At 40.5% G+C, this 13,914-nt stretch overlaps 1 protein-coding gene across 1 annotated transcript in view; it reads right to left on the bottom strand.

Annotated features, from left to right (window-relative positions):
• Nucleotides 1-10,632, bottom strand: part of RET (ret proto-oncogene) — a 56,237-nt gene extending 45,605 nt beyond the window's left edge. Inside the window, exons 1-6 of the mRNA XM_034776850.1 lie at nucleotides 10,629-10,632; nucleotides 9,229-9,480; nucleotides 7,874-8,167; nucleotides 6,487-6,728; nucleotides 3,213-3,414; nucleotides 1,580-1,779 (exon numbers count right to left, since the gene is read on the bottom strand). Of these exons, the coding sequence (XP_034632741.1) occupies nucleotides 1,580-1,779; nucleotides 3,213-3,414; nucleotides 6,487-6,728; nucleotides 7,874-8,167; nucleotides 9,229-9,480; nucleotides 10,629-10,632 (1,194 nt within the window). The remainder of the gene's footprint in view (nucleotides 1-1,579; nucleotides 1,780-3,212; nucleotides 3,415-6,486; nucleotides 6,729-7,873; nucleotides 8,168-9,228; nucleotides 9,481-10,628) is intronic.
• Nucleotides 10,633-13,914: the final 3,282 nt, after the last annotated feature.

Below are 13,914 nucleotides of genomic sequence, written 5' to 3'. Positions count from 1 at the left end.
ATCCATTAACATATTGCAGTAGGCAGTAGGAGTGAGTATCTTCTCCACTTGATTTTTTTATCCTTTTCCATTGTCATCCTTTCCTACAATTCACTTTAATTAGGGTCCAAAAGGCTTTGTCCAGTGAACAACCTTAGGAACTATTTGTTTGCTCTATTTATGTTAATATAGGGCCTTTAACAGAAGCGGAGTTGCTACGTCATAATCTATAATAATGTCACGAATACTGACATGTAACAATTTTATGAACACTGTATGTGACTTTCCTGCATGAATGCACTGATCTAGCTTAATAGTGGACTCTGGGAATGGTGGCTTCCCAATTAAAAACATAGGCATAATCAAGAAATACAAAGGGTCTGTTTGCTAGCTTCAAACACCTTCTCTCCTGTTGTAAATCTTGCTTTGCCTCTGCTAGGAGTTGCCAGCTCAAAGGGCTATAAACAGTTTAAAAGGGGAGTGAGTTGCTAGAGCTGTCCAGCGAGCATTAGTGAGCTCTGACAGGCTGAGAAAGAGAGTGGCTCTGTGGAAGAGAGTCTATAGAGAACGGTGCATTTAGAATGCCCATGTGGAAGATGTTTAACTGGTTAAACACCTGGTAAGGTGGAGTGGTGTGTTTAGTTGATTTAAGATCGGTTTTCTCTTAAATGCTTTTGTTCTAAATAAATAGTTCTTTGCTTTAAGGAGCTGTTTGGTCACTGGTTCCTATTGTCATTGCCCTGGAGGGAAGACAACTGCAGGGTATGAGCCTAAGTCAGCCCTGCTAGGTAATCGTGATTAGTACCAGGGGACTGCAGCCCAGTGTATTGGAGAATCAGCGGATTTCACCCTGAGCCAAGTGATGGCTAGATGCTGGAAGTGGGTGACCTCCACAAGACTAGGAGACATCAGAGGTGCATTTCTGTGGAAAGAAGTGGGAATGCTGACACCATCTCCTGCAAACTTTGGGAGGGAACAGATGCCGTGAGGATGAAGCCAAGCTCGGAAGCATTTTTTAAGACCCTGCTCACGTTCAGAAGTACCATGTTTCATTTCAAAGACTCAGATTTGATGATCATATCAGAATACTCTGCTTCCAAATTACCTGGTGCTAGTTTCTAAAGCCACGCAGACTGGATGTTGGCAAAGCAATAATCACATACAATTGTGACAGTGATCCAGAGAGTCACAATGTTTTGTTATTTAGTTCATAAACTCTTCGGGGCAGGGACTATCCCTTACTATGTGTTTGTACAGCACCTAGCAAAATGAGGCTCTGTAATATACACACCAGTAAGATCTCCTTATCTCCATTTTACACATGGGGGGAAATGAGGCAAAGAAAGTGAAGTGACTTGCAGGCCAGTAGCAGAATCAATATGACAACCTAGGTTTCCTGAATCCCAGTCCAGGGTTCTAACTTCTAGGTAACATTGCCTCAGGGTCGGAACAGATTTGCAATGTCATCTGGTATTTGTGGACCTTTCTGAAATCCTGGAGGTTATTTATTTTATGTACACATTTCCCTCCAAGCCGTCTCACTTTTACAAAGTTTATCTTCAACAATGCCAAAGTCAAAAGCAATTAAGACAGTCCTTACATGTGCAAAACGTTCAGCGTTTCTGTTCACCGTGAACTGGTAAGTCACATTAGGGAACTGAATGCTGACGGGAAGAATGGAGACATTGAAATGGAGCATCACAGATCTTTCAGGGCCATGAAACTCTGTGTCATTCACCAAAACATCCAACTGGAAGGAACGGTTCTCTGTGACTGAAATATTTTTATTCAGCATCAGTTCTGCAAAAGAGAAGATTGGCTTTTCACATATGTCGATGCATTTTTAGGCAGCACAAAATCCTAAACTATAAATATCAAATCTATTCTTCAAGCACGGGCTCATGGCATGATACTAGGTAAAGGGAGAGGTTGAATTAAAACTAAAAATATAGATATTCTCCCATTCCATACAACAAAAAGTGCCTAAAGATATGTCACAACTAGAGCTGGTTGGGAATGTTTTGACTAAATGGTGCTTCGTAGGAAAATGTGGATTCATCAAAATCAACATTTTTCACAGGAACGTTTCACATATCTTCTGGTCAATACGAGAGACGCGCATTGCAGAATAGCCTAGTGGCAGGGGCGGCTCTAGATTTTTTGCCACCCAAAGCATGGCAGGCAGGCTGCCTTCGGCGGCATGCCTGCGGGAGGTCCCCAGTCCCATGGATTCGGCATACCTGCCTGGAGCCGCCGCTGCCTGATGGTTAGGGCTGTCACGTTGAATGTGGTGATATGTCTATGCAGCAAAAAGAAAAGAGACCAGCAGCAGTGACTCTCAGAGCCCAGGTCAACGGGCTTGAGCTGAAGAGCTAAAAATAACAGTGTAGACTTTCAGGCTGAGGCTGGAGCCTGGGCTCTGAGACCCTCCAACCTTGCTGGGTTGTCTGAACATCTACACTGCTATTTTCAGCCCAGCAATGTGAGCTTGAGTCAGCTGACCCACTCTGTTGTGGGTTTTGCCTTTTTTTTTTTTTTGGCTGGGTAGATGTATACTGGGGGACCCAAGTGAGTGCCCTCCCCATCTGGCTATTCGCTATTTTGGAGTGAGTGAATGGGCCTCTCTCTGTTTTTTCACGAATTTTTTTCAAAATGTCTCAGTTTCTCCCCAATATGAAACTGGAAAAATCTTAAAAATCTCAAAAATTTGTGTGGTAGAGGAAAACTGTTTGCCATCCAGCTGTAGTCATGAGCTTAGAATTACTTTCTTAAATGTAATACAATTAGAACTCTCTTGGCTAGTCAACACATAATGCAACTGTCATATTCCTATACAGTCACTGTGTTATATAGGAAAGAATGTAGTATCACAGTCCCCTCTTTCAATCCCAAATATCTGTTCTGACACTGGGATTTTCTGTCTCATTTTCCATCTGCCTGGTATTTTTCAGATACATAGAAAAGTCAAATACAATATTGGTCAATTATAAGCAAAGTAATAATAATAATAATAATGGAGATATCCCATCTCCTAGAACTGGAAGGGACCTTGAAAGGTCATCGAGTCCAGCCCCCTGCCTTCACTAGCAGGACCAAGTACTGATTTTGCCCCAGATCCCCAAGTGGCCCCCTCCAGGATTGAACTCACAACCCTGGGTTTAGCAGGCCAATGCTCAAACCACTGAGCTATCCCTCCCCCAATTTCACTTTTTGTTAGAAGGAAGAGACCTTACTGTATTCATGCAGCGTTCCCCTCACTTGGCTGCCATTGGGGCTGAAATAGATCTCGTGGAAGATGTGATCCACCCGAAATGTTTCGCTAATCCATGGATCAGTTGTACTAATGGTGCCTGTGTACTTCTTTCTGCTGCTTTCAATGGGGAAAATAGGTGTGGTGTCTGCATCACACACAGTCAGTGTGGCTAGGACAGTTCCCTAGAAGAAAATCATAGACAATATGGAGAAAAATCAATGATTGCCACGCTATTTTTTTTTTCCCGATTTGTTTTCTGGTTTAGTGTCTGAATAAGTGATACAATCTGGAGATCAAAGTCCTGTCCATATAAAGCTCCCTGACATTCTGTACAAATCCACTTCCATTCAAAGTCTTTGTAGGTCTTTAACAGAAAGGGCAAAGATTGATAGTACTACTGCTTACCACCTATTTGGAGATAGATGAGCACTGTAACAGCATTTCATAAGTCAGTGAGTTGCAAAATTACTGTAACAACAGTCAGTTTTGAGACCTATGTAAGGACTGCATATTTGATTCAAGCAATCCCCAACTAGTGGTCATAATGACCCCAGAGACTTTGTAGCTAGAATGATCTTTGGGAGAATTTTGCAACTAGGGTATATCACTGAATAAACATGAGAATGACAAACCAAGTAAAAAATATGGGACTGCCAATATCTGCTCAGGTCAGCAAGGTGAGGAGGAGCAGAGGGGGTCCTCAGGGAACTATTGATCCTCATTCTCTGGTTGGCTCTGCATCAGCCCCAACCTCATAGAGTTTAGGGTGACTTGAATTCTCACCTGTGTGAATGGCAAGGAGGTCTGGAACACAGAAGAGACTGCGGTCCGTATAGTGCACAGTCTCGACTCCCTGGGACCAGTTCACTCTCTGTTATGTGTTGTGGGATTTTTTTAAATTGTTAATCCCCAATTTACAAAGAATGGCTGGGATAGCAGAGAGATTTTTCTCCCTTAGCCCCTGGGAGAAACTAATTAAGTGGCTGTACTCTAATGTAATACTGGATGTCTGAAGGCAGAAGTAACAGGATCATACCTTGCTTTCAATCATTAAAATAAAAAATAATCCTCAATATTCTTGTTCAGGGCTGGCTCCAGGGTTTTGGCTGCCCCAAGCAGCCAAAAAAAAAAAAAAAAAAAAAAAGCTGCAATCGCGATCTGCAGCGGCAATTCGGCAGGAGGTCCTTCGCTCCTAGCGGGAGTGAGGGACTGTCCACCGAATTGCCGCCGAATAGCTGGACGTGCCGTCCCTCTCCCGAGCGGCCACCCCACGCACCTGCTTGCCAGGCTGGTGCCTGGAGCCGGCCCTGTTCTTGTTGCAGGTGAGCAACAAATCCCCATTTAAAAGTCAGGGAAGAAGAAATAGAGGCTGCATGACATAACTAAGGCTCCACAGAGAGTTAGTAACAGAAGCATGATCAGAAATCAGATGTTCTAGGCTCCAGTCTTGTGCTCATTCCACTAGATTGCTCTTTATTGACTCTACATTGGATTTCTGATTATCTTGCAGTAGGCCTCAAACTCATTTTGTACAGTTATTATTCCATTGGCCATTGAGATTCCCATACAAATCCTTTCTCCTTTAAGTTTGAATATACTAATTATCAGGGGTATTTTGGAAGTTTTCCAACACAAGATTTTTCTGCTGGAAAATGCTGAATTAATTAAATCAAAATGTTTCATGAGAATACATCGATTTTGTCAAGGTTTGTTTCAACTATATTATACGTCATATCAAAGTCAAAACAAACATTTTCTGATTATTTCATTGCATGAGATTTCTACTTTTCATCCTGATTTGAGAAGAAACAAAATTTGAGAGTCTCAGAATTTTCCATGGGACGGGAAGTCCATTTTTCAAGCAGCTCTACTAGTTATGCTCATCGGTGTGTGGCACTGATATGTCAAGCCTGTAGGTGGCAGCAAACACCCAAAATTTTATGCTCTCTTTCCAGAACAGATATGCGAAATCCAGTTTACTTCCAAGGGAAACAAATATAGCTATTAAAGAAATATTATTAGACAGAAATCCCTGGAGGGAAGTGATTGAGTACTTGCTGGAATTTTATACATAGCTTATGCTGAATGCACATCGGAATGGCTCAAGCATAACAACCATCTATTAAAGCTTTTGTGAGTGTTTCTTCTCCCAGAGAAAGCCCCAGCTGAACGCTATTCTACTAGTTTTATACATACGTATCTTGGTTTTCACCTATGAAGCCATACGAGAAATGGGCTGTGCCTACTTTCAAGCTGGACTCTATCACCTGCACCCTCTCCATGCCACCCCTCCTGCTACAGTGATTAAGGGGTTGTCAGTGAGCAACCTTCAACTACAGAACAAGTTCCTACTCTTGGCCCTAAATCCTCTGACATTGTTGACCTTCAGTGAACACTGCAAGAACCATCATTTTGCCTAGATATTTGAGTAAGGGTGAGGTCTAATAGGGACAACTGTTTATGTAGGATGGGAGTGTTGGTGGGAAAGTTGGTTAGCGTTTGAGGTGGAGTTTTCCAGGAAGTTGCTGCTTGTTTTGTTCTGTTTGTATTTGTTTCTTTAAGTAACACCAAAGATGCACAAGGCAGCAGACAGGTGCCTGTTTAAATCCTATTATGAATTAAAAAAAACAAAAGAAATATCAATTGATATTCACAAATATACATTATATGAGGAGCTGGTAGCAACCCCCATATTTAGATGATCTAAGACCTTCCATAAGAAAAGATTCCTGAAACCTTTTATTTGAGAAGCTCTCACCTCTCCTTTGTTTGTAGCAGGCCTTTGACATGGTGCCTCCTTGTGTGCATGCATTATGGTACAATCTTTAATTACACATGCTATTGTTTTCCACAGAACCCAGGCCTCAGTCAATGTACTTGCACAAAGAAGAATCATGGGAAGAATCATGGTTGCATATACAGATATAAATCTTGCATTTTTTAACTTCTCAGTGATTGACTTTCCCACCTAAATTATATTTTAACATAGCTTTTTGTATGTAATATATAGATGGATACACACACCCAGTGAAATCTGTCAAATGACCACTCAGATAATTAGCCACTCAAGGGAGATGGTCATCACATTCTTCATATTATTCTTATTATTCAGTCAGAGCTCTCTGGACTGTATAGTAAATTAGTGCATATGATGCTGGGAGCTAACATACAAGGCCTGACGTTTCCATGTAGGCATGCCTAACCCATAGTGTTTCCACTGAACATCTCAGAGTCCAAGCAGAAGAGAACTCTACCTCTTTTCTGTTGAACTCCACAACAGCATCCGTCGTGCTAGTTCCATTTGGAAGGAAGGGGGCAGAGTCATCTTCATCTAACACATTGACCAGGAAAGGCACCTCGACCTGCATCTCCTTGGAGCCCTCTCTCACTGTACACTTGGCGATCAGCTCATATCTCTCTCTTTCTTCTCGATCCAAACGCTGCACAACACTCACGCCTGTGGTGTTCTCATTGTAGTGAAAAGGCAGCCCTTCAACTGAAACAACACATACACAGCATAAACTGGGATAATCCTTTCCTATTAGTGGTGTTTGATTGTTCTCCTCTTTGACATACTGGTGATAGCCCAATGAATCCATTTGGGTTGCATCAGTGTAACAGAAGGAAGAATTTTACTCTGTATTATGAAAATCAGTCTAAGAAGAGATATGAAGGAAGGTGGAGGAGCTATATCAGGGGCACATGAGGAAGTCTAAAGGACTTGTAACAAGAATGAGGAGTAGTTGTGGCACCTTAGAGACTAATAAATTTATTTGAGCATAAGCTTTCGTGGGCTAAAACCCACTTCATCCTATGCATGCAGTGGAAGATACAGTAGGAAAATACACACACACACACAACATGAAAAATGGGTGTTGCCATACCAACTGTAATGCCCCTCTGCCATGTACATTGGCCAAACCAGACAGTCTCTTCGCAAAAGAATAGATGGACACAAATCAGATGTCAAGAATTATAACATTCAAAAACCAGTGGGAGAACACTTCAACCTCGCTGGTCACTCAATTACAGATCTCAAAGTCGCAATACTCCAACAAAAAAACTTCAAAAACAGACTTCAATGAGAAATTGCAGAATTAGAATTAATTTGCAAACTAGACATCATTAAATTAGGCTTGAATAAAGACTTGGAGTGGATGGATTATTACACAAAGTAAAACTGTTTTCCCATGCTATTTTTCCCCCTACTGTTACTCACACCTTGTCAACGGTTGGAAATGGGCCATCCTGATTATCACTACAAAAGTTTTTTTTCTTCTGCTGATAATAGTTCACCTAATAGCTCACCTTAATTAATTACACTTGTTACAGTTGGTATGGCAACACCCATTTTTTCATGTTCTCTGTGTATATATATTTTCCTACTGTATCTTCCACTGCATGCATCCGATGAAGTCGGTTTTAGCCCATGAAAGCTTATGCTCAAATGAATTTGTTAGTCTCTAAGGTGCCACAAGTATTCCTCATGCTTTTTGCTGATACAGACTAACATGGTTACCACTCTGAAACCCAGAAAGGCTTGTGTGGAAGCAGAGTAGAATAACCACCAGAGGAGAGTTCTGCTCTATTAAAAATCTCATGAATATGACTGGCGACTGAATGGTTTACCTCTAGTTTTACCTGCTAGTAATTTGTAGGAAATGCTGACATTCTGGCAAAGGTGATGTATTGGGGGTAACTGAAGCTGATGAAATGTGCCAGGTGGTTTATTCTCCTTGATGTGAAAGGAGAGATCCATTTCTGAGAAACAAAGCTCCCTTGACATCAGAGCATTGCAAGCTGGTACAGTGGCGTTGATGATGGAGAGATGCACCAGGGCAGAAGTGGGGGTCTCACATTCCTTCCCTTGGAAGGGATGGGGTGAAAGGTAGACATGAAATGTCACCTTTGGTAATGACATCCAATTTTTTCCAACTGCAAGAACAGAAACAAAGAAACAGTTGACAAAGAAAAAAGCAAACATTCTTCTTAATAATTTCCTTCCATCAGCCATTATTCTACAGTGAACCAAGTAGTTCAGTGACAATACCTGATGTTTAGCACCTCTAAAATAAGGCTCTACATGTTTGAAGTTGGACCAAGCCACCCAAAATTACAGGCTAATGTGGACAATACGGCTCTTACAAGTTCTCCTATTTCTTCAGACTACCCCATAGTGGAACCCTACCAATCTTTGAAACTGATCCAGAAGTAAAGGCCTTTTCAGCAGTGCTATGACATTCAGTTTCTTACACCACTTTCTCCTCCCTCATCTAATGCTACCTAATTTCCTCAGGGATCAAAACCACCAAGATATAGGTTCTGTCTATTAAAAGCAGGAGGAGAATGGAAACAATTTGTTTCTATGGTTCAATTGTACATGGTTCTTACAAAAAAACCTCACTTCAATCCCAAGTAATATAAATAGGCATCACTTAACCCCTTCATCAGAGGATCATTTACTACCCCATACAAAAAGTGCTCCAGGTATCTGGGTCTTTGCAATTAAAGGTTTTGCTTATATTAGAAAAGTTGCACCAATTTAACTAAAGTCAGTCTATCTGAACTGATGCAGAAATAAAATTTTAACCAACACATATATGGGTATAATATGTTGGTAAATTACTAAATAAGGGTAAACTTGCAAGGATTAAAAATGGTTTAAGTGTGTCTTCTTTTGGGGTCCAATCTAGGTTCATTATGTTGATTTAGTTAAACTGGTGAAACTTCCCCGATGAAACTCCACCATTTGACAACTAATCCAATTTCTTCTTGGCCTTAGTGTTCATTTTGCCACATGGCTTTAATACCATTGTGTCTATCTGAGGGTTCTTTTCGATCCCAAAATTCATTTAATGTAAGTAAACAGTTCTTCCACTCTGATCCCTAAGTATTGGTTTGCTATTCATATGCTGCTGGATAAATCCCATTAGATGTAAGTCCTTAGCTTCAACTCTAGACATTATCGCAACTGCAGCTACTCCTCTCAGACTTACACAGGATATCGAAGTCTCCTCTATCCAGACTCTTATTGAGGTAGAGAAGTCCGGTTTTTTCTTTTATTTGAAACCAATGATTTTCATAAGCTCCAACGCGATAGATAAAGAGCTGCTGGCACAGCTGAAAGTGGGCCACCTCCCCATGTGAATCCCTCAAGGCACGGATGTGCAGTAGCGGTGTACCCGCTGGCTGATCAATGTAGACAGTCTCCGAATAATCTTTCCTAGGGAAGTAGAGACCAAAGGAAGCTGCAAAGGAACACAAACAACGGGAGAATTGTTAAAGCTGAATGAACTCTGAGTACACATTGTCGTAAGAGGTGCATTTCTAAAGAACTGGAAGCTCCATTTAGTAAGTGCATAGGAAGATATAAAAGCAGACCCAGATCCTGAGCTGGTGTAAATTGGTATAGCTCTACTGAGTTCCATGGCGCTACCTCAACGTATATCAGTTGAGGATTTGACCCATAATTTATGTACAAGCAATGAGAATTCCCCCTGGAAGCCAAATTGCTTAGTTGTAAACAAGACCATAGCCACAGCAGAGAGCCTAATGGAGCATTTCTAGTCAAACTTCAGATAAACTCACATCAGCAATTCCCAGCTGCTTTTCCATTCTCACACAAATTGTTTTCTTCTCTGAATAATATCATTTATGGTGAAATCTTATTGAGGAAATAAATACAGTTAGATGAAAAAACATTAGGAGGTATTGCCCTAAGCTGAATCTCAGTCTTTCAAGTCATACAGTCCAAACACTCAATTTCTATCCAGATGAAAAATGTGTAAGTACATCAGTGGCTTCCAAACTTTGCCCTAGTGTGGACTTCTTTTTAAGTAGTGATTTTTCTTGTGGACACCTCTCCTCCCATACAAACCAACCAACCCATCCTACCCCTTTCCTAAAGTAAATGGCACTCCACTCCACTAAATAAATCCATAGATTATCAGGCCAGAAGGGACCAGTCTGATATTCCTGCATAACACAGGTCATGGGACTTCGCTGAATTAACTCCTGTTTGAGCTGGAGCATATCTTTTTAGAAAACACCCAATCTTGTTTTTAAAATGTTCAGAAATGGAAAAAAATTTACCCCAGCCTTTCATAAAATTCTTCCAATGATTAATTACCCTCACTGTTGAAAATGTGCACCTTATTTCTAAGATGAATTTATCTAGCTTCAACTTTCAGCCACTGGATCTTGTTTTATCTTTGGCCAGTAGATTGAAGAGCCCTCTATTATCAATGTTCTGTTCCCCATGGAGGTGCTTAAGTAAATTTACAACTCATACAAAGATTTTAGGTCTCAGAGATATAAAAACTCAGGATTAATAACACCAATTAAGGCTAAAGGAATTTACTCTCTCTCTCTCTCTAATGCAATGGGTCCGACTCACCCATTGTGCCTCTGTACTGTTTATTTCCTCTCCCTGGTTGTAGACATTTACATTAATTAGGATGCATTCACCCTGTATGAATTCATTTGAGAGTGTAGTGATTATCTGGTTTCACCCCACATAGTTGCTATTAGGGCATTTAGTGCACTGGATGGATACAATACATGTTGTGATAGGCATGTGTAGGACCCCTGGATCTTGAAAGATGTGTTGTGGTGTGTGTATGGGGGGGGGGGGGTTTGATCATTGTAGCAGTGGAAATATGTCTGCAGTTTTTGCATGTTGTTCTGGCAGGGTCTGGTACAGCTTTGATTTGGCTGTCCTGGTCTGTGGGGAGCTTGCTTCTGATGATGAGCTTGGGGAGCTGTTTGCAGTCCAGAAGAGGGGGCTCAGGAAAGATTTATTTCAGGATGGAGTTCTCATTGTGTATGGCTTGTAGTTGTTTGATACTCTGGGTTTCCTGCAGGGGCAGGTGACAACTAGGGCTGTACAGTTAAAGGGGGTTTTATTTCTGTATTGAAACAGGTTCTCTTGAGGTATTTGGGTGGGCCATTCCATGATGTGATCTATTTTTGTGGTGGAGTGTCCTTGTTTGGTGAAGGCAGTTTTGAGTGTGTCAAGGTATATATCCTGGATATTCTCCTCGCAGCATAGTCTGTGGTATCTGAGTGACTGACAATCACTATGCTCTCAAATGAGCTCACACAGGAAAACGATAAAAGACAAAAACACCACATCACCTATGGGTGAACACTTTTCACAAAGCGATCACCCTATATCTGACCTATGAGTCCTCATAGGAAACCTACACAACACTTTCAAAAGATGAGTCTGGAAGCTTAAATTCATAACTTTGCTGGACACTAAAAATCATGGACTGAACAGACACACTAGATTTATGGCTTATTACAACAATCCATAACCCACTTATAATACTTGCCCCCTAGCTGCCCCCCTCCCCTTCTTTTCCTCCCTGTGACTGGAGGGATATTAATGGGCCGCTTGACTTGGAACGCTAAACAATCTGTTCCACCTTATATTTAGCTGTGACATTCTGAGTTAGTTTCCCAGACTCGAAGAAGAGCTCAGCATAAGCTCAAAAAGCTTGTCTCTCTCACCAACAGAAGTTGGTCCAATAAAAGATATTACCTCATCCATTTTATTGGTGCAAAGCCCTTTTTGCCCAAAACTGGACCCACTTTTACTGGACATTTTCCCATGATGCCCCAGCAGAAATGGGAAGTAGGCTGCCAAAGCATCTTCAGAATAGCAATGGGCTAACATTTCCTCAGCTGCACATTACTGAAGGATCCATTTTAAAGAAGGAAAAGGAAGATGGCAAACCCACTGTGAATTAAAGGCCTATGATGTCACTTGGAAAAACTACACAAGTCACAGTACTCTCTCTCATGATTACATCATCAGCATCGCTGCATGGAATTACATCCTCATGTTTTACAGTTGACCGTTATTTAGCTATATGTAATTTGCATTAAATAAATTAATAAAGCAGGCAAAAACTTACCAAAATAATGTTGAATTAAGAAGGCAGCCAGCTGTAATCTTTTAAAAAGAGCATACAATAGATTTTTGGTGGAGGACGGGGAAGCTAAAAACCAGTGACTCCTGACCCCCCATTACCCAACTTCTTTTCTTTTCTTTCTCCAAAACAATTTGCATTTGATATTCAGCACTGAGATTTTTGTCAGCAACATGCACTGTTTAATAAGGGCATCTTTAAAAGACATACTTTTGGCCCATTCAATCTACTGTTGCTTCTAACTGAAGGCCATACAAACATTATCTCCACACGTCATTGCAACTCAATATTTTCAGGGATACAAGAGTTAAATATGTATAACATAGCTAAGGAGAGACATACTTGTATCGGAAAGATGCAAAGAGGAGTGAAAAAAAATATTTAAGGTGGTACAAGAAGTAACAAAATAGAGGTAAATTAAAGAAGATAAGACTATACAAACCAAAAAGAAGGCAAGGTCCCTGCCTATCGTCTAAATTTAACCTGAATATTGGGGGAAACGCCTCTTGGTGAGATCCAAATAAATTATCGAGTAGTAGGCGGGAGGACTAAATGAGCTAATAGAACTTTTCCATCGCTAATTCCTATGATTCAATACAAACACAGGTTTGCTTTATGTACCTTTTAATACTGTACTGAATTGATTGTTGATTAAAAATTAAAACATTAAAATATACCACTGTGCATTTTCAATAGAGACATTATTCCTACTCAGTTAGGCCAGTAAAGTTTGTAATGAACAACTGAGCCAAATCTCATTCACCTTACAAGGAGTGGTCCTATCACAAGGAGAAAGCAAACCAGGCTTGTCAAAAAAATGTTAGCAATTACGATTTCTGTGTTTCAGCAAGAGAATTTTACTTAATTGGAACCCTGAGGTCTAGAACACTGAAGTGCTTTTCAGAATGCCTCCATTCCATTTAGGTAATTGAGATCCTTGCAAAAACTAATGAACATGTTTAACTTTATGCATCTGAGCAGTTTCACTGTAAAGTGGCTACTCCGATACTTGAATTTCATCATCGGCCAGACTTTCAAAAGGGCTCAGAATTTTGGGTGCTGAGTGTTTTTGAGGATCTGGCCCCTTGAAAATCTGGCTCTGAACTCTGCCCTTAAGTGTTTACAGGATCACGGATTTAAATTGTACAGGGACTAGTAATTCATTGTATATTTAACCTTTCTCTTTTTAAAACAAACAAACCCAAATTGTCATAACTAGTACCCACTGTAGGAACTCACTTGCTAGAAAAAGGCTGCAATCCAAAATCTAATCTGGCATTGGGTAATGTGGAAAATAAAGCTTAGAATTTTGAAAAGGATGTTTAGGGCTCATATATAAAGCAGCATGATCAACTATTGTGAAATGTGTTAAAAATATAAATTCACTTGTAAGCTGAACAGGATACATTATTGATGGTAGGAAAGGGTGATTTTTCTTCCCCTCCTCAAAACTAAAATCCCTTGGAACAGAATGTTGGCAGTGTAATTAGCAGCTTTATTGGGTCTTGGCTTTGATTGTGATTCAGGGACACATCCCTGTTTGGGACAGCACTTAAGAATATTCTGAACTTGAAATATATGCTTACCTCTCATTGGAACTTAAACGTATGCATAAGTGCTTTCCTCATTTCGGAACATAATTACATCACCTCAGCTGTGACAAAGCTAGCTACCATTTAAAACAACATAGCTTTTCAACACATTAACATCTCAAGGAGATTAGAATGTTTGGAACATTACAGTACT

This window comes from Trachemys scripta, chromosome 7 (assembly GCF_013100865.1).
Source record: "Trachemys scripta elegans isolate TJP31775 chromosome 7, CAS_Tse_1.0, whole genome shotgun sequence".
NCBI classification, from domain to species: Eukaryota; Metazoa; Chordata; order Testudines; family Emydidae; genus Trachemys; species Trachemys scripta.
The sequence above is the reverse complement of the archived record's forward strand: the minus strand, read 5'-3'. Positions and strand labels throughout refer to the sequence as shown.